Raw genomic sequence first — 19308 nt, 5'->3', positions numbered from 1 at the left:
ACTTTTGTTTTACTTTCATGCTATCTGATAGCGGCTATCATTTCTATGCTCTTTCATTCCTCTTTGTATTCTGAATCTTATAGAAAAAAATATTTGAAATGGATTGTGATCTATGATTGTCAGCGATTTAAAACCACAGAAAGGAGTCCATTACAGGAATACCCCGCTATACGGACCTTTAAGGACACTCGCGAGTACGGACATACTTACAGTAGCACCATTCCCGTTTACGTACGCTCGCTTCGCAAGAACGGACACTTAACCTTTGGTTGTGGCCTGTTCTTTCGGTGCGTTCGGGGGGGTGGAAAGAGACGCGATTGCGCAACCGCAAATCAGCTAGGAGGCGTGATCGCAATCAGCTGGGAGATGTGATTGCAATCAGCTGGGAGGCACAGCGGCACAGCAACAGAGGCTTTAGCACAGGGCTTTGAGGCTCCGCGTGAAGGAGAGGTGGCACAGTGGCAGCGCAAGTGAAAAAAGGTAGTGCTTCACTTTAAGTACATTTTTGGTTTACGTACTCGCTCTGGACCCATTGCATATGTTAATGCGGGGTATTTCTGTACAGATAATGGCAATGACACTGTTGGCTTTAAGAGGCTGGCTGAAGCAACAGGAGAGATGCTACAGCCTGGTGTAAGGGGTGGGGGTTAGAATGCACCCTTAATGAATTAATTGATGAAGGTATTTTTGTTTTGTTGTCATTTGTGGATATTTTGTCACTATGAATGTATGTGAAGTGGATCCTTGATTTTGCCAATTATTTACTATTAGTTATATTTTGAATTATTATAGGATGACAGTGGGGGATTTGGGTATATTTTGTCATTTCTATGGTTGTAGACAACCTTGAGTACAGTAATGTAGAAAGGTAGTACACAAATTAAAAATGAAATGAAAAAAATGACATCACTTGCTAGACACATTTTTTTAGATTACCCAGTGGGCTATGCCAAACCAACACAATTCTGCTATTATATTTTAAATCCACAAAAGAAAGTGTGTGAATCTTACTAATATTGATATTAGCAGAGAAATGAAAAACTATGCTATAAATATGTAAATAATCACCAAGTCCTGTCTAAAATGCTGAAGTTCTAATGTTCACTTTAAGTAAACGTCATATAAAGGCATTACATGAGTTCCCAATAAAAGAGACATCCCATGTCACAAGCACACTTGCAGTGCATTCCTATATATGTCTACTCTGAAGTCAGTCCCATTTTTTCTATTATTTATTATTGTTTTCTTGCTTTTCCTACAATACCTGATTAGATAAACAGATATACTGAGTTCCCAGTTTAATATCACTCTATAATGTGACTAGGATAATGATTCTCCTTGGACATCCATTGTATGTACCTAACAGTGAGTACAGCACCCCTGACATATTGCTGTTTAGCAGATGGCTATACAACAAAACTATCATATGATTTAAGGACACTTTCATCACTGATACTCATTCATCCTTATGACAGCTTTTAAGAGAAACATTTCAAAGTTTTGAAAATATGATGATGTGATTCCACTCTTTAAACAAAATGCAATGTCAGGTCTGAAAATAACCACAATATCACTTACCAAGACAAGCAATAGGTTACTATACAAGCAATTAACAAAGTCTCTAAAAGGATGATAATTACTAATGCCAGGATGCAAAACAGGGAACATTTAATAATGCCAGATATACTGCATGATGTATTACTGTTACAGATAAATATATTGGGCACATCCAATCAAAGAGAATCACCTTTAAGTCTTATTTATTTCAACTGAGGAAACATAAAAGATGTACATCAGATGAGACAGTGTTACAGAGTGAACAGGACTTGAAATCAATGAAATGTGCTTACTGTTGGGCTGCATCATGTCTGTTTCATAAAGAGAAAGGTATTTTCTAATTTGCTACATACCCATATATAATAACTTTGCCCCATTGTCTCCATGGTGCCCCCTAACAACTCTCTTAATAGCTGTCTCACATTTGCAATCATTTTCCTTTTTTAAAAAAAATAATTTTTATTCAAAGTTTCAGAAAACAAAACAAAGTCAAAAACAAAAACATAATAGTACAATAAAAATCTTGACTTCCGATTTGTCGCAGATCAGCTATAAGTATATAATATATATCAAACCTGTCCCTTAATACATACAAGATCACTTTTCTCCATAGGCTATCTTAATTAATCGTCAAATCCCATTATCATCATTTCATTTTGATCTTTCAGCAAAAAGTCTAAGAGAGGCTTCCATTCCTTAAGAAATGTATCTGTCAATTTTTCTCTAAGTAAGCATGTCAATTTATCCATCTCTACTAAGTCCATTAATTTCAATAGCCATTCTTCCGTTGTTGGTGTTGATTCCATTTTCCACTTTTGTGCATATAATAATCTTGCTGCCGTAATCATATATAATATTATTCTTCCATATTTCTTTTCTATTTGTTTATCCATAAAACCCAATAAAAAAAATTCTGGCTTTAATTGAATATTTATCTTTAGAATTTTTTGCATCATCCTACCTATCTGTGCCCAAAATGATTTTGCCTGTTTACACAACCACCACATATGATAAAATGATCCTTCTTGCTGTTTACATTTCCAACAAACATTAGGAACATTGCTATACATTTTTGACAACTTTTCTGGAGTCATGTACCAACGATACATCATTTTATAAAAATTTTCTTTAAGATTGTAACATAGTGTAAATTTCAATCCTTTTTTCCACATATTTTCCCATTGATCCATTTGTATGTTATAACCAAAATTTTTTGCCCATTTTACCATACACTCTTTTACTTGTTCTTCTTCCATTTCCATTTTTAACAAAAGTTTATACATTTTCGCAATTATACATTCATCATTTGTACACAGACATATTTCAAAATCAGATTTACTTATTTCAAAACCATACATTTTCTTATCCATTTTATATCTTTCCAACAATTGTAAATAGGCAAACCATTGAGAACTATATCCTTCCTTTATTAGTTGTTCTCTCTGTTTCATTATATATTCTCCATGCACATTTTCTAATAGTTCTTGATAAGTTAACCATTTCTCTTTTCCGGCCATTTCTCTTCTATAGAACGCTTCTTGACTTGAGACACATAATGGTATTTTGGAACAAAACCTTGGTTTATATCTATTCCATATTTTCAACAAAGGACGTCTTATAAAATGATTATTAAAGTCCACATTAACTTTTACTTTGTCATACCATAGATATCCATGCCATCCCCACTTCAGGTTGTGGCCCTCCAAATCCAATAGTCTTTTATTCCTCAGTAAAATCCATTATTTTATCCAGACCAAACAACAAGCAGCAAAATAAAGTCTCAGATTTGGTAGTCCCAATCCTCCTCTTTCTTTGGAATCTTGTAATAGTTTAAATTTAACTCTTGGTTTTTTTCCCTGCCATACAAATTTAGAAATACATTTTTGCCATTGTTTAAAAGGTAAATCAGAGGATATTACAGGTATTGTTTGAAACAAAAACATCATTCTCGGTAATACATTCATTTTTATCACAGATATTCTACCCATTAATGACAACTGTAGTTTATCCCATCTTGACATATCTTTCTTAATCTCTGTCCATAATTTTTCATAATTATTATGAAACAACTTTGAATTTTTATTTGTCATAATAATACCTAGATATTTCAACTTTTTCTCTATTGTGAAATCTGTCTTGTCCATTAACTCTTTTTGTTTCCTTAGAGATAAATTTTTCACCAACATCTTTGTTTTTTGATTATTAATCTTAAATCCTGCTAACGGTCCAAATTCTTTTAATTTATCCATCAATACATTAATTCCTTCCAAAGGATTTTCTAATACAATTATCAAGTCATCAGCAAATGCTCTCAGTTTATATACTTCTTTTTTTATCTTTAATCCCGAAATCCTTTTATCTTGCCTTATATCTCTAAGCAGCACTTCTAAGACCAAGATAAATAAAAGGGGAGATAACGGACATCCCTGTCTTGTACCCTTTTGTATTTCACATGAATCCTTTAAGCCCCCGTTGACAATTATCTGTGCCTTCTGAGATGTATAAATTGATCTAATCCATTTAATAAAATTATCTCCAAAATCCATTTGCTCCAGAACCTTAAACATAAATTTCCAATTCAAATTATCAAATGCTTTTCTCAGCATCTAAAAAGATCAAAGCTGCTTGTTTATCATTTCGTTGTTCTAAATATTCCAACACATTCAAAACATTCCTGACGTTATCACGTAGTTGTCTTTTAGGTAAAAAACCCGACTGGATAAATTGTTGCAATATTATTTTCATTCTTTCTGCCAAAATCATTGTAAATATTTTATAATCATTATTCAATAAAGATATCGGCCGATAATTTTTTGTTTTAGTTAGGTCCTGCTCCTCTTTAGGTATTAATGTTATATTAGCATTTTTCCAACTATCAGGAATCTTCTCCTCTTGCAAAATAGAATTCATTGTATACTGTAAAGGTAACAAGAGTTCCTCCTCTAAACATTGGTAGTACACTGCTGATAACCCATCCGGTCCTGGCGCCTTTCCTAATTTAATTTTACTTATAGCTTCAGATATCTCACTTGACGTGATAGGGCCATTAATAGCTTGTCTCTGAAAATCTGTAATTTTAGGCAAATTCTGTTTAGATATGTACTCTTCTATTTTTTCAGAGGGAATTTCCTGACACTTGTATAAAGTTGAATAATACTGATGAAAAACCTTTTGAATTTTTATGTTATCCGTCAACCTCTCATCTCCTTCTTGTATCTTTAAAATAAGATTTTTTTGTCGTTCTTTTTTTAATTTATATGCTAACCATTTCCCTGGTTTATTTGCAAATTCAAAAGTTCTTTGTTTAGCAAAATTTATTTTCCTTTCAATTTCTCTCACTGTCAGCATTGATACTTGATTCTGTAACATTTTAATTTGATTTACAATAAAAACTTTAGTTGGATTCTTTTTCAGTTCTTCCTCTTTTTGTTTTATTTCTTCCAAGATTAATTGCATTTTCTGTTGTTTCTTCTTTTTTAATTCAGAGTTGCATTTAATAAAATATCCCCTCATGAATGCTTTACTTGTATCCCAAACAATATTTTCATCTGTTCCTTTATGTAAATTATGTTCAAAAAACTCTTTTAATTTCTTCTTACATTCTTGTACTACTTTATCATTCTGTAATAAAGATTCATTTAGTCTCCATCTAAATCCAAGATTTTTCTTTTTAAAAGTTAATATCACAGGATTATGATCAGAGAAAGTTTTTGGTAATATGTCCATCCTGGAGATGTCTTTCACTAGATTTTTAGACATCCAAATCATGTCAATCCTCGAGAATGCTTTGTGTCTTTCTGAAAAATAAGTGAATTCCTTTGCATTATCATTTATGTATCTCCAGGTATCCACCAATTCTAAATTTTCCATCAACTCAAAGCAAATCTTCGGTAATTTACCCTGTGTCTCTTTAATGTTTTTCTCAGAAAGTCTGTCAATTTGTGGTGAGTTTACTCCATTCCAATCACCCATAACACATCAGTGATCATATGAGAAATCTAACAATTTTTCCATAGGTCCCGTGTAAAACCTTGTTTTATCTTCATTGGGGGCATAGATACCCACTATCAAAATTTTTATCCCCTGTAAGGTAATTTCAACCCCCACAAATCTGCCACTATCATCCGATAATATCAGTTTAGGAGACAATTGTGGGTTAATATAGAGAACACCACCATTTATTTTTTTCAATCCAGTCAAAATAAATTCTTCACCCAAATTTTTACAAATCAAATATTTGGAATCTTTCTTCTTGATGTGAGTTTCTTGTAAACAAATTATATCCAATTTTAATTTTTTCAAATAGTGAAACACTTTCTTTCTCTTCTGCGGAGTATTGGCTCCATTTATATTCCAAGTTAGATATTTGTAATCCATCTTCAAGCGTGTATTTTAGAAAAGTCTGTACCTGTTGCTCCCATTGATCCATCCTCTTCTTTTCCTTCCTCTGCCTGTTCCTGTTGACTTTGTTTAATTTTGTCTTCTTCCATGTCTTTTGAAGCTTTTCTCAAGAAATCCCTTGCTTTTTGAACTGTATTCAATCGATACTTCTGTTGTCTAAATGTAAAGATCACTCCTTCAGGAACATCCCATCTAAATTGGATTTTGCATTGTTTAAGTTTTTCTGTAAAGAAACCATATTCTTTTCTCTTGCATAAAAGTCTAATAGGAATTTCCTTCATCACAAGTATTTCCTTGCCATCAATTTTAAGGGCATTGTTAAAATGTTGTTGTAAAACCATATCTCTGGTCCTCTTTTTTACAAAATGGACAAGCACATCTCTTGGAATTTTTTTCATTATTGCATATCTGGAATTAATTCTGTAAACTTTGTCTATTTCAAATTCCATCAAATCTTCATTCCAATCCAAAAATTTTACCAAGGCGTTAACAATTTTATCTCTGATATCTTCACCTGTTTCCTCAGGAATTGCACGAAATCTCAAACAATGTTCTTTATCTCTAAGTTCCATCACAGCCATATAGTCCAACTTTTTTTCCAGTTCCTCATTTAATATATCTGTTCTGTTCTCCAAGGTTTGCACCTTTCCTTTAGTATTTTTTACATCCTCAGTTACTTGTCCAATTGTACCTTTAATCTCGTCCACTTCTTTTCTCATATGGTCCTTTATATCTTTCAGTTCTTGTTGCATTTTGCCAAATTCAGCTTTCATCTCCTGTCTGTCCTGTATCATTTCTTGTTTCAGGTCATTAATCCCATTCATTATTTTCTGAAGCATATCTGGGGAGATAGCCCCTTCCTGTACATCAGTTGAACCTCTTCGCTCCAGAGCCTTAGCTGTTTTCCTGGTTGTCATTCTTAAAAGAAGCCTTTAATTTCTAATATTAACCACTGTTCCCAAACATAAAGGCAGTCTATTTCTTTTTTTTCCCAACAACAAAAGAGTTAATATTCCAAGCCTGTTGACTTCTGGCCAGCACAGTTCTTATCTCCCTCACGTCCAAGAATGCAAAACAAATTTGGTTCACAGCACCGAACAATTAGTAACATACACGAACAGCAGATTCGTCCAAAGAAAGTAGTCCAAGAAAAAATAGTCCCAGATATATATCAAACAAGTAATCATCTAAATTATTTCTCATCGGATAAGTTGCCCCTCATCCATTTTAATCTTTATAATTCCAAATTCAGGCCAGCTTTTTGCCATAAGAAAATTAAAATAAGTTGTTTAAATTTTCTTTCCTCCTCCTTAATTCCTTGTATAAAAGAGAAAGTGTAACTCACCCAGGTATTTTAGTTGCTGATTCTTAAACAAATATCTTTTGCTGTAGTAATTTATGCCAAATGATAAGATTAGACAGAAGGAGGCTCGCCCGTTATAGATCGTTTATTTTTTTTAAACGTCTCGCTTTTTTCAGCCCAGCTTGCTGGAAGTCCTGACTCCGTCCTCGGCTGTTAGGTATACCTTCCTTTCCCAGGAGATTCCTGATCAATTCCAGCCACCGACAGCCCAACGAAGTTTCTGTGGAAAATCTCTTCGGTTCACCCTTGCCTGGGAGAATATTACACCAGTCAAAGTTTCCTCTTGACTGGTTTTAAACTGAAAAAAACTTCCTCTGAGACAGAGCTCTCTCAGAGGCAGCCACAGGCGGAGCAATCCTTCTGGGAAGTCCACATTTGCAATCATTTTCCAATCTACCTTTCATGCCAAAACTGGCACCCTTTCACACTCCCAGACTGTCCCCTCTCCTTCACATACACAAATATAAAGTAGCCAGTGTTTCTTAATCTGGAAGCTTCAAAATCTAGAGCCAATTTGAACCAGCAGAGCACTGATGCCACACTGGAGCCCCAAATAGGGTAATCATGGTGTTGTTTGTTGTTACATGAATCCTATACTTTTGGTTTCAATATTACAAAACAGAATATAAGGCCAAATTCTACATAAAGTGCCTAAATGAAATTGGTCTTACCTTTGGATATCTCTTGCTCATCTGCTTTGTTACATCTTTGGCTGGATCGTACGGATTAACTCCAGAAGATACTCTGGCTTCTCTGAGAGCTCTCTGGGAAGGTCCCTCTAATGCATCCTCTCTTTCACCCTTATGACCTGCTATAAAATAAATGCAGTTTGGTGTTTTATCTTTTTTTTTTTTAGAAATTCAACATATATAAATTTGTTCTACAAAAAAAACAAAACACATCCCCATTTAATTTGCCTAAATTGTTCATGATTTCATTCCATTCAAATAAGTATCAACAATCAATCTGCTGCTCCACATGCATTACAGTAATCCAGTTCTGATGTGGATCACAATGACCAGGCTATCCCTGTCCATTAACACCCATAGAGGGCACATCAGTGACAGTTGGTAAAAGGTGCTTCCAGCCACTGTGGCCGCTTGAGCCTCCAACAACGATGGATCAAGGAACACCCGCAGACTATGTACCTGCTCCTTCAGTGTGCAATCCCATTCAACAGAGCTTATTGCTAAAGGGCGGTATAAAAGCACAATAAATAAATAAATAAATAAACAAAGAAAACCTATTGAGTGCCCAACCAACTACAAGGTTTCCATCTTGTCATGATTTAGCTATAGCTTACTGGCTCTCATCCAGCCTACCACTGTACTACCACTCCAGTCAAAGACCTGCATGGCCTCACCTGACTCAGATGCAACAAGAAAAATAGAGCTGGGTTCCATTAACATACTGATGACGTTCCACTCCAAATCACCTAATGACTACTCCCAACAGCTTCAAGTATATGTTAAACAGCATTGGGAACAAGATGAAACCCTGTATCTATGTTGCTGGTTCTAGATATTTTCCACATAATTAAAGCTTCAATGGATTTTCCATATACTTCAAAATATGTTGAAGGCAAGAGCATTATAGGAGTTTAAAAGACACTCCGCCAATTGCAACACAAACTAATATGGCCGTGCTAGATCAGACCAAAGCCCCATCAAGTCCAGCATTCTTATATGAAAGCAGCCAGCCAGGTGTGCGTTGGAATAACACCACAGCACTCTCCCACTTGTGTTCCAAAGCAACTGGTATTAAGAAGCATATTGCCTCCAATACGTAAGATAATGCATAGCCATTGATAGTCTTATCCTCTATGAATTTCCCTTTTAAAGTAATCCACGCTGGAAGCCATTACTACACCTTTTGCAAGCAAATTCCATAGTTTAACTATGCACTGCATGAAGAAGTACTTTCTTTTGCCTGTCCTAACTCTCGCAACATTCAGCTTCACTGAAGAACCCCCCATTCTAGCATTGTTATGCAAGAGGGAGCAAAACCTCTCCCTATCCACGTTCTCCACACCATACATAATTACATTTGCAGTATTTATAACCTGCCCTTCACCAATCGTCCCAAGGTTTATTATATCATATCATATATCACAAACCCTTGAAAACCATGACCAAAACAATTTAAACAGCATTCAACATAAGGTTTTCTACACCTGTACCATGTCCTTTCTTGCCTTTTTCCAAACTCAAAAGCCCCAACAATGTAATGTTTCCTCACAGAGAAGTTGCTCCAGTCCCTTTATCATTTTGGTCCCCCTTCACTGAACCTTTCCCAGGTTTATATCCTTTTTGAGATGTGGCAACCACAATTGCACACATTATTCCAAGTGCAGCCACCACAGATGTGTCTAACAGCATTATGATATTGGCAGTTTTATTTTTAATTCCTTTCTTAATCATTCCTAACATGGAATCAGTCTTTTTCACAGCTGCCGCACACTGGTCAATGTTTTCCTTCCCATCCAGCCACTCACCGACTCCAGGCACTTGGAGAGGGTTTCTACAGCCAACCTTGATGAAGATTTAAATGAGAGATAGAGCTGCGTGTCATCCGCATATTGGTGACACTGCAGCCCAAATCTCCTAATGATAGCCCCCAGCGGCTTTATACAGATGTGACATCACTCGGGCCCGCCCCTAAAATCTTAGGTTTTGGCATGCTTCTGACCTAGCAACCCTAAGATGGAGTGTTCATTATGAAGCTGGACGTGCAGCTATGGAGACCGAGCTGGGTGGCAGTGGCCTGGGCCAAGCATGTGCATCATGATGGGTGGCTCATGGGGCTTGGGCCAGAGCCTGGAGTGCCTGCTGGCCCCGCAGCTGGTGCCCGGCTCAGCCCTCCTGCTGGTGGCACACTTGGCCGGTGCCCTGGGCAAGCTGGAGGACGAGCTGCACGCCTCCTGCCCAACGCTGCACGTGCAGGGCCTGCCTCCCAACCTGGCCTCGCACAAGGGGCTGCAGCGCATGCTCCAGGCCAGGCAGGCGCTCCACGGCAGGGCTGGCCGGGTCCAGCTGCTTCTTCTCATCAACAACGCTGGTGAGCACCCTCCCATTTGAAAGAGGCGCCTCTGAGGCTGAGCGAGTGCAGAGTGCTTTCGCTCTTCACGGTTTGCCAATCTCCCCTCTGCAAGTTCCCATGCCCTGCTGTAAGTAACCCTCCACGGGGTGCCTTCTGCTTCCCCAGCCCCCGTGGAAGTTTTAGATGGGAAGCTCCTGGGGGCAGGGACCTCTCTTCTTGTACCCTGTAAAACACTAGGCACAGTGACGCCATCATATAAGCAAATAAAATACCCCCCAAGTGCATGGTTTAAGAGGGATGGGAGCTTGTTAAATAAATTCCAAGACAGTTCGAGGTCGGCAGCAGGAATCACATTGAGGTTGTTACTGTGGGAATGCCAGTAGAGAGGAGTCAAATGTTTCCAATTTTAAACATGTCTGTTTCTAGTTCATGGGGGGGGGAGGAATCTAGCGCAGGGGTTCCCAAACCTTTCACCCCAAGGACCACTTCAAAATTGCAGAGGGTCTTGGTGGGAGGGGACTATTAAGAGAAGGGGGTGTTAAAAAATGATCCGCTCCAGGTATCAAATACTCTAGGTACACCACTGCACACACCTAGTTGCTGCAAGACAAATCCTTACAGGTTGTGTCACACCCATGAAAGGCTTATCAGACAGTCTTAGTGACCTGGCAGGTTGATTTGGAAAAAGTTGTTCCCTGAGGTAGCCCGGTCACAAATGGTTTAGGACTTTATAAGACGGTACTAAAACCTTAAAGGTGGCTCAGCAGCATATAAATATGCCAGTGCAGATTTTTTAAGAGTGACATAATATGTGCATGATAGCATGCCCCACTCAGTAACCTAGCTGTTGCATTCTGCCCTAGCTGCAGCTTCCAGACCAGCCTTAAGGGCAGCCCCATATAGAATGCATTAAAAAAAGTTCAGTCTGGTTTTTTTTAATGCAAATGTTAACAACGAAAGGGAAGGAAAAGAAAAGAAAAAATAATAAGATAAAATAAATAATTTTGTACTGGTGAAAACCTTGATATTCACAGATGTTCATGCACTTTTAAATTATATTCCTGTAGCGTGGGGGTTAACCGCAGAACAACAAAAGTGGAATTTGCGAGCCCTTGTGGTTGCTAAGAGACTTATACTTCGAGCCTGAAAGAATAAATACCCACCATCTGTTACAAAATGGACTGAAGAACGTATTGTTCTGGCTCTATATGAACATATTTCATATAGACATCCATTTGAGTGGATACCTATTTGGACATCTGCAGGACTTATGTTAATATATATGCTTAATGCAAGATGCAGGTACTGATGGATACTATCTGTAATGATGGTTTATGAGCAGTAGTAGTGGTGGTGGTGGTATTCATATATTGTTTTTCTTTATTTTTGTACCTAAAGTAAAGTTATTAATGCATGAGTCATAGTGGCAAGGCTGTCCCTGTCTAGAAATGGCCATTGCTGGCAGAAGCTGGTAAAGCCAAGGCACTCCTAATCACTGTAGCCATTTAGGCAAAGGTGGGTCAAGGAGCAACCCCAGACCATGCATCTGCTCCTCTGCAGCATGCAATAGTCTCCAGATTAAAGATCCCAAAACGTTGCACTTCCCTAAATACGTGTGCAATATGTGAGTTTGCACACGTGTAAACAGGGACATGAGTAGGCTTGGTAACAGTTGGCCTGGATGATGGCATCTAGACCATGTGATTGCCAGGGGACAAGGCTAAAGCAAGCCGGTAGCTTCTTTTCTCCCCTTGGATCTTGTGATAACGAACATGCTGCTGATAGGAGGCTCCTCCCTGCTGATAGTAGGTTCTTAAGAGCAGTGTGACGCTATGGGGTGAGCAGAAATGGGGTGAGCAGAAATGGGGTGAGCTCTGTCCATGACTACTGCATAACCACTACTGCTGATAATAAAGAATCCCCTGTCAATCATCCTTGCTCACCCACCCAATTCATCACTCCTCCTCTATCCCATCTCATCTACTAAAGGTACTTAGATATCAATTATAAATCAGAAATTTTCATAATCATGAATACAACTTTTCAAAGAACCATGTTGAGTAGCAGTATTATTGAGTCATACTGGTGTTGGATTGTCTAGATTATTGTAAATAGGCTTCATCTAAAATGTTTTCTGATGAGGTCAGGAACAGGACAAAAGAACTTTAATGTCTCTCAACAGTCTATGGACCATGGGTCCAAAAATTGGGTTGTCTTTACCATCTGGAGTGATTAAACAAGATAGCCTTTTGTTGACAGCCTACGATCCTAGGAAATGTGCTGGCAGATAAGGGGGGGGGGTAACATTTTATGCCAGGAATGTTACCTCAATAAAGATATTGGTCGATCACTGACCAATGTCAGATAGCAGGTTAAATAAAGAAAATATGGTGTATATTATGAAGAAAACAGAACAAACCTCAGCCACTATAGACCACTATGACAAATTTTATTGAAATGTAAAAGACAAGTATTTTTACAATGATTTACTTTCTGTTCTGCATCTTTTCAGTGACGCTGTCAATAAATATTGTGAATCTTCTCTGGTAACCTAATGCCCTTTGGGCCCCTAATTGGACAAAAGTGTGAAACCTATAGCCCCCATCCAAAAATTATTCATTTTCAGTTATTTTTTACACAGTTGACATGTTTTTTCAATGAAAGCTACTCATTACTAAACAGCAGCATGGCTAATAATTTCACTAGGGTTATAGGCTTATCAAAAAAGGCTATTTGTTTAATCACTTCATTACAGTCTAATGACATAAAGGACATAAGCAAAGCCCTGATGGACCAAACTAAAGGTCCATCTAGTCCCTAATCGTCTTCTCACTGTAGCCAACCAGATAACTATGGGAAGCCCAGAGGAAGGTATGAGCATAGCCGCATCCTCTCCACTCATGTTCCCCAGCAATTGGTATTCAGAGGCATACTACATCCAAAACTGGAGACAGTTCATGGCTAGTGGCCATTATCCTCCATGAATTTGTTTAAATCCATTTTAAAGTCATCCAAGTTGTTGCAAATTTCATAGTAATTATTATTGTTGTTAGAATTTGTATCCTGCCCTTCATCCTAAAGGTGTTCTTCATTGGATGGCCTTAGGTTCTAATATTCTCCATACTATATTATACTCCTCTATCATGTTTCCCCTTACTTGCCTTTTTCTAAAGTAAACAAAAGAACCCTAGTGTTGTAACCTTCCTCACAGAGTTGGACCAGCCCCTTCATCATTTTGGTTGTCCTATAATGGACGTCCCATCAGAATGTGACACTCCACACAGAACATGTGTCAGGGAGAACACTTGGCGACCACTCCTTAGTGCAGCCTTTCCCAACCAGTGTGCCTCCAGATGTTGTTGGACCACAACTCCCATCTTTCCTGACCATTGGCAATGCTGGCTGAGGCTGATGGGAGAGTGGTCCAACAACATCTGGAGGCACACTGGTTGGGAAAGACTGCCTTAGTGTGATCGGTTGCTTTTTTTAATGTGGAGGGATTTGGTGTGTATGGAGTTTAGTCATATAAACTCACAGCTGAAGTCTGTAATGGCACACCTCAGACCTCAGTGAGGCCACTGTCCAATAATAAACACAAAAAGGTTAAGCCAGGCAACTATAATCAAATATTAAGGCCTGATGCTAAACAAATTTACCTGGAAGGTAGTCACAGTAAGTTTAATGAGGCTTCCTAGTAAATATGCTTAAAGACTGCAGCCTAATCACTTTTCACTGCAGTTGCTATTTATTTTGATAGTAAGTCATTTCTATTAGACTTCTGGAAGGTGAGTAAAATGAAGGTAATACAGTAGATAGGTTGGAGGACTCATTAAATAAAAACATCTATGTTCCATCGCTAAACCTGCAATTATATTGCATGAAACTACTCAGAGGAAAATAAATGAAAATCTATAAAATTTGATATATGTTATTGTTAAAGGAAAATTTTAGCCCTTGGTAGTCCAAAGTACCTGTTTGGGAATGCTATTTGCTAAAGTAAAGTCTAATGCCTTAGGATTGTCTAAAGTCCTAATGATTTAAGGAATTTTGCTCAAGATGTTTGCTAACTATGTGTCTCCTGTTTGCCTTGTAAAGCTGGTAATGCATAATCACAAGATGTGTGCAAGAAATAGAAACAGCATGATCAGCAAGGCAAAGGGTCATATATTGTTTGTGCCTATGAAGTAGAAATGCTAACCGTTGGAAAAAGGAGGGGGGGCTCTAACATGATGATTAACTTGAGTAACTTGTTTTGCTACGGGTATAAAAATCCCTGTTTTGGGGAGCTAAGGGCTCTCTCATGCCTCACCCCTTGTGTGAAGTGTATGGTTAGCCTTTACTGCAGTAAATAAATAAGGAGCCTTGAACTCGATTTACCCGCATGTGTGCACATGTGTGTTATTATTCTCCACCTGGGAGAACCTGTAGCATTTTTGCTATGACATTATGACTTATCGCCAACCTATTTTCCAGTTCAACAATACTAATAAACCTATTAATACAAGCAGCATTTCAATTTCCTGTTTTCATTTTCCATTCTCCACCCCAACATGAACACATTTAACCTTTTAGTGAATTGGCTGATATAAAAATATAAGAAGCCACACCTTCGAAAAGGTTTTGTATTTCAGTTTCAATGAGAGACCTATGAATGCTTCATATGTAAGCCCAGCAATCCCACTTTCATTCAGACAACAAAAATGAGCTTCAGATTCAAAAGGTGCATACAGGAGTCCCTTTCCCTTTAATAGCCAGATGTGGTGACATGCACACACCCAGCAGGAAGGAAAAGGAATAAAAAGCTTTGCTGAGACCTGTCGGAATCTCTGTATATGTGGGTGTGATGGACAAAACTGAGTCCATAATATTTATTTATTAATATGAACTATCTCATCCCCAGAGCAATCAGGCAATCAGGAAGGAGAACTGACACTATATTAAAGACCCAAACAGTGACATCTCAACACCAATGAAACTGGAAAAGCAATTCAATGTGGATTGGTCCACATTTTTCTGCCATAGCCCACCATAGCTTATAATATCTGCTGCACACCCAAATGTTAGACAATCATTTGCCTTGTCCAGGTGTATCTTTGTACATCAAAGGATTCAATTCATTAAACAGTCTTCAGGTTTTACCATGCAAGAGAATTTTGAATATCTAACAATTTGCACAGTATTTGAGAAGCATTGTTTTCTGTCCAAGTTTTGACATTCAATTATAGGAAAATGTTTACCTTTAGTGACAGGAATATGAATGGTGCTTCCAGACTCTAAGCTTTGTAAAGTGGCTTGCAAGCCTGTAATCTGAACAATTAAAAGAAAAAGAAATGCACAACTTTACTTTCATTTCTCCAATAAGAAAATTAGAATATATATCTCAGTGTGGGAATAATTTGAGAGCTTAAACAAAACAGTCCTTTGAAAGATATATTAGTTACCCTTCAACATACTTTTTAATAATGCTTTCCGTTAGGGATGGGATGCATTGGCCGGTGCCACTTAAGCATTCTGTCAACCTAACAGGCAGTATTGATTCAAATTCGTTCTTTGTCCACTATCCATTGCTTTTACCAGACTTTTTACTTTTTACCAGGATTTTTTTCCTCCCAAGATCAATATGAGTTATTGATATTTTGAAAGAAAATATCAGTATTTTGAAAGGAATTATCAATATTGTGAAAGGAATTATCAGAATTTTGAAAGGAAAGCAGCTGAACAATATATTCAAAGGAATATCTGAGTGGAAAAAATCCATTGGCAGCGGAAAGCATCTGAAATTTGGAGCAAACAGAATGACTCTGTAAAGATGGAGAACATGCAGACCATTGAAAAATCCAGTGCTAAATCCAAATTTAGCTGCATTCTTGCCCAACCCTACTTTCCATACACTCAGGATGATTCAAGGGAAGTAAACAATCTTTCCACCCTCTCAGGATCACATCTTACAGTACATCAGGAAGCTCAAGGTCTCATGCAAAAAGAAGTCAGCCCTGCAGCTTACAGTGGAACAAGTGGCCTGAGGATGTCAGGCAGGAATTCAGTCTGCATACCACCACCATGCTCTGGCCAAAGAGGGGAAACGTAGAGAGCCCAGCTATATCAGCTACAGCTGAGTTGAAGTGTCTCAAATATGTTTTTCTGAGAAAATTTCTAAAGTTTTTCTTTTTCTCATAAAACAGTCACTTTTCCAAATATTTTTCATCATTTTTCCTTCACAATGCCTTGGAACATTGTTAGGTCTGGGGCATTGTGGAGGATGCAAATACAGTGACCAGGCTACCAACACAGTTACAGCTAGCTGCTGTCACTTGCAGTGGCAGCCCCTCCCTTCCAAAAAGTAGGAAAAAAGAAAAAAGATGTGCTACTGTGACTATGGTGAGCCCTCAACCCCCAAGAAACCCTTGGAGAATTCTCTTTCCCATGGAGTTTGATGAAATGGCCCCCTTAATTTCTCTGTTACCAAACAGTGTGGAGAACTTTTGAGAGGCCACTTTCACATAGCTCTAATATCACCCAAGGAAGTTTCCTTGCATCACTAAGGAACAATGGTCCTGTGAATGCTTCCAGGGCTACCTTGTCACTAATCTGAGCACCAAGAAAACCTGCCCTTGCGGAATATAGGTCATGTTTGCCTTCTTCACCCCTACCTTTGCCATGCCCTGTCCTCAAATGCACAGCAGCTGTGTCTGACAGGGAGGGAAATGAACATATTAGATCTGCCCCACATTGGGATAATGTGTATTACACACACATTCTTCACACTATGCCTGGAAGTGAGGCCACTCACACGTCTATAAAACATACAATGAAAACTGATTGCATATTTGTATGTATATTGATGGCACTTGAAGCTTTAGCTCTTGAAAAACCTACTAAGTGCCACTGTTGAAGCAAACCCCATTCACTTCATTGAGGCTTGTACTTCAAACAAGCTATGACAAAGGGAATTACGAATTCTGCTCCTTTATTTAAAATAATGTTATCCATTTATTTAACTCTGTCAAAGTGGGGCAATCTTGGCATTAGATACAGAACATAAATTTAGGAGCAGAACACAGCAGTCGTTTTCTCAAGGCTTGTTGTAGGTACAAATCTCACTGAAATGAATGGAAGTGGCATAGCAGTGGCTCTTAGAGATTTTGCAAGGCTGACAATAATATCAGGTTTCGTTAATGTTAAAGAGTGAAACCATTATTTTAAGTATATTAATATATTATTATAATTTCACCCATTGCAGTGGATTATATTACAATTTCACCTTGCAGCTGTTTCATTGGCATGGAACCTAACACAGTACAGCACATGGATCCAATGAATATACACACACTCATATAATCCTTATGGATTTGTATGGTGCTGGGGTCTGGAGAAGTTGGATATGAAAAAATTGGACCATTAACCTGGCAAAGAAATGACTATTTACCAATTTCAACTTTGAAGAGAATTTTGCTGAAAAGAGATCACATCACATTACATTAAGAGATGAATCCTTGCCAAACAAATCCAGCAGGCAGCGCTTGCAACCAGAGAGCCACAACTTTCTTGAGATTACAGGATTATCCCTCCCTTACCCCAGGTCACATCTCCATTTTACGTTTAGTGATACAACCAACAATTTAAAATTTCAAAAAGCTGAGTGCACTTGGCACCCCAGACAAATTCAAAATCCCTAATGTGGGTATTAACATATCTGTGAATATCATTTGTTGCCCACCCCGTGTTTTGGGGAGAGAGATATAAAAGTATACCAATATGTATGTGTGTGCGTATGTATTATTACATTTATATCCCACTTTTACTCCAATAAGCTAAAGGTGACATACATGACCCCCCCCATTGATCATCTTAACAACTCTGTGAGGTAGATTAGGCTAAGAGCCAGTCACTGGCCCAACAGCACCCAGTGAGCTTTAGGGTTGAGTGGGGATTTGAACCCTGGTCTCCCAGGTCCTATCCAACACTCTAACCACTACACCACACTGGTTCTCGAGTACTTAAAAGAGGTCAGTGGTCTCCATGAATCAGTAGGTTAAAAATGAGACAAGTCATTACCTGCCCAACAACTCTGTCTCTTTCTAAGCTTGTAAGCATTTTCTCTCGTAGGAGAATCTCATATTTTTCATTCAGTTGCCTTAACATGGGTTCATAAGATGCATAATGTGTCTTCAGTCTACAAAAAGAATGAAAAAATATAGAAAGGTCACAATACAGGAAAAAGACCTTTCTTGGTTACCAGAAAGAATTCTGCAGTCACCAAGCCTTCCAAACTAGCCCAAATGTTGATTGGGGGAGTGGGGTTGTAATTTTCCCAATCATCAAAGAATATTTAAGGAACTGAATATACTGGTCCATATTACTAATTAAAACGGAACCCAAATTTGGAATGTTCCATCACATTAACTCAGGCTTATATGCGATGAAATTCATAGGTAAATGTTTAGAAAAATATTTAACAAGTTCAGAAAAATTAATTATTCTTTTTTCTAGACTCCTACAAACAAACAATTTCTTATATAGGCAGGTTGCTTAGATCTAACTGTAGTTCTTTGCATGAACATCTGGCAGTCAACACATTTACTTGCAGAAAGAGTATTTGAAACCTGGAGCTAGTCAATGAAACCTTTTAGTGGAAGGCCTGCCAATAGCCCTCTTGCTGAATGCTCAAATGGACATAGCCCCATCTTCCCAGTCAGTTCCTAAAAGACTACCACAGCAGACCAAAACAAAGTTACAGAGTGATAGCAGCTCAAAAGTAAACCCTGCAGCAGAGAAGGAGGTTCAGTTGTGTAATTGCACCAATGACCACTCAAAGAACTACAGTTACAGGTAAGAAATCAGTCTTTCTTTTTTGTGGTCTCTGTATAGGTTCACATATGGAAGAATAGCAAACTATGTCACAGGGTGGTATGGCAGGCAGCTTTACACAACTCATCATTACACAAACC

General features: G+C 38.0%; 1 protein-coding gene across 2 annotated transcripts in view; it reads right to left on the bottom strand.

Moving 5' to 3' along the window:
* Window positions 1-19308, bottom strand: part of SPAG16 (sperm associated antigen 16) — a 761887-nt gene that overhangs the window by 693128 nt on the left and 49451 nt on the right. For both annotated transcript variants that reach the window (XM_061607700.1, XM_061607701.1), the window contains exons 7-9: window positions 18416-18533; window positions 15598-15667; window positions 7993-8132 (exon numbers count right to left, since the gene is read on the bottom strand). In XM_061607700.1, coding sequence (XP_061463684.1) covers window positions 7993-8132; window positions 15598-15667; window positions 18416-18533 — 328 coding nt within the window. The remainder of the gene's footprint in view (window positions 1-7992; window positions 8133-15597; window positions 15668-18415; window positions 18534-19308) is intronic.

Source organism: Rhineura floridana, chromosome 2, assembly GCF_030035675.1.
Source record: "Rhineura floridana isolate rRhiFlo1 chromosome 2, rRhiFlo1.hap2, whole genome shotgun sequence".
In the NCBI taxonomy this organism is placed as follows: Eukaryota; Metazoa; Chordata; class Lepidosauria; order Squamata; family Rhineuridae; genus Rhineura; species Rhineura floridana.
Note: the sequence above shows the minus strand (reverse complement) of the source record. Positions and strands in the feature narration are given on the sequence as shown.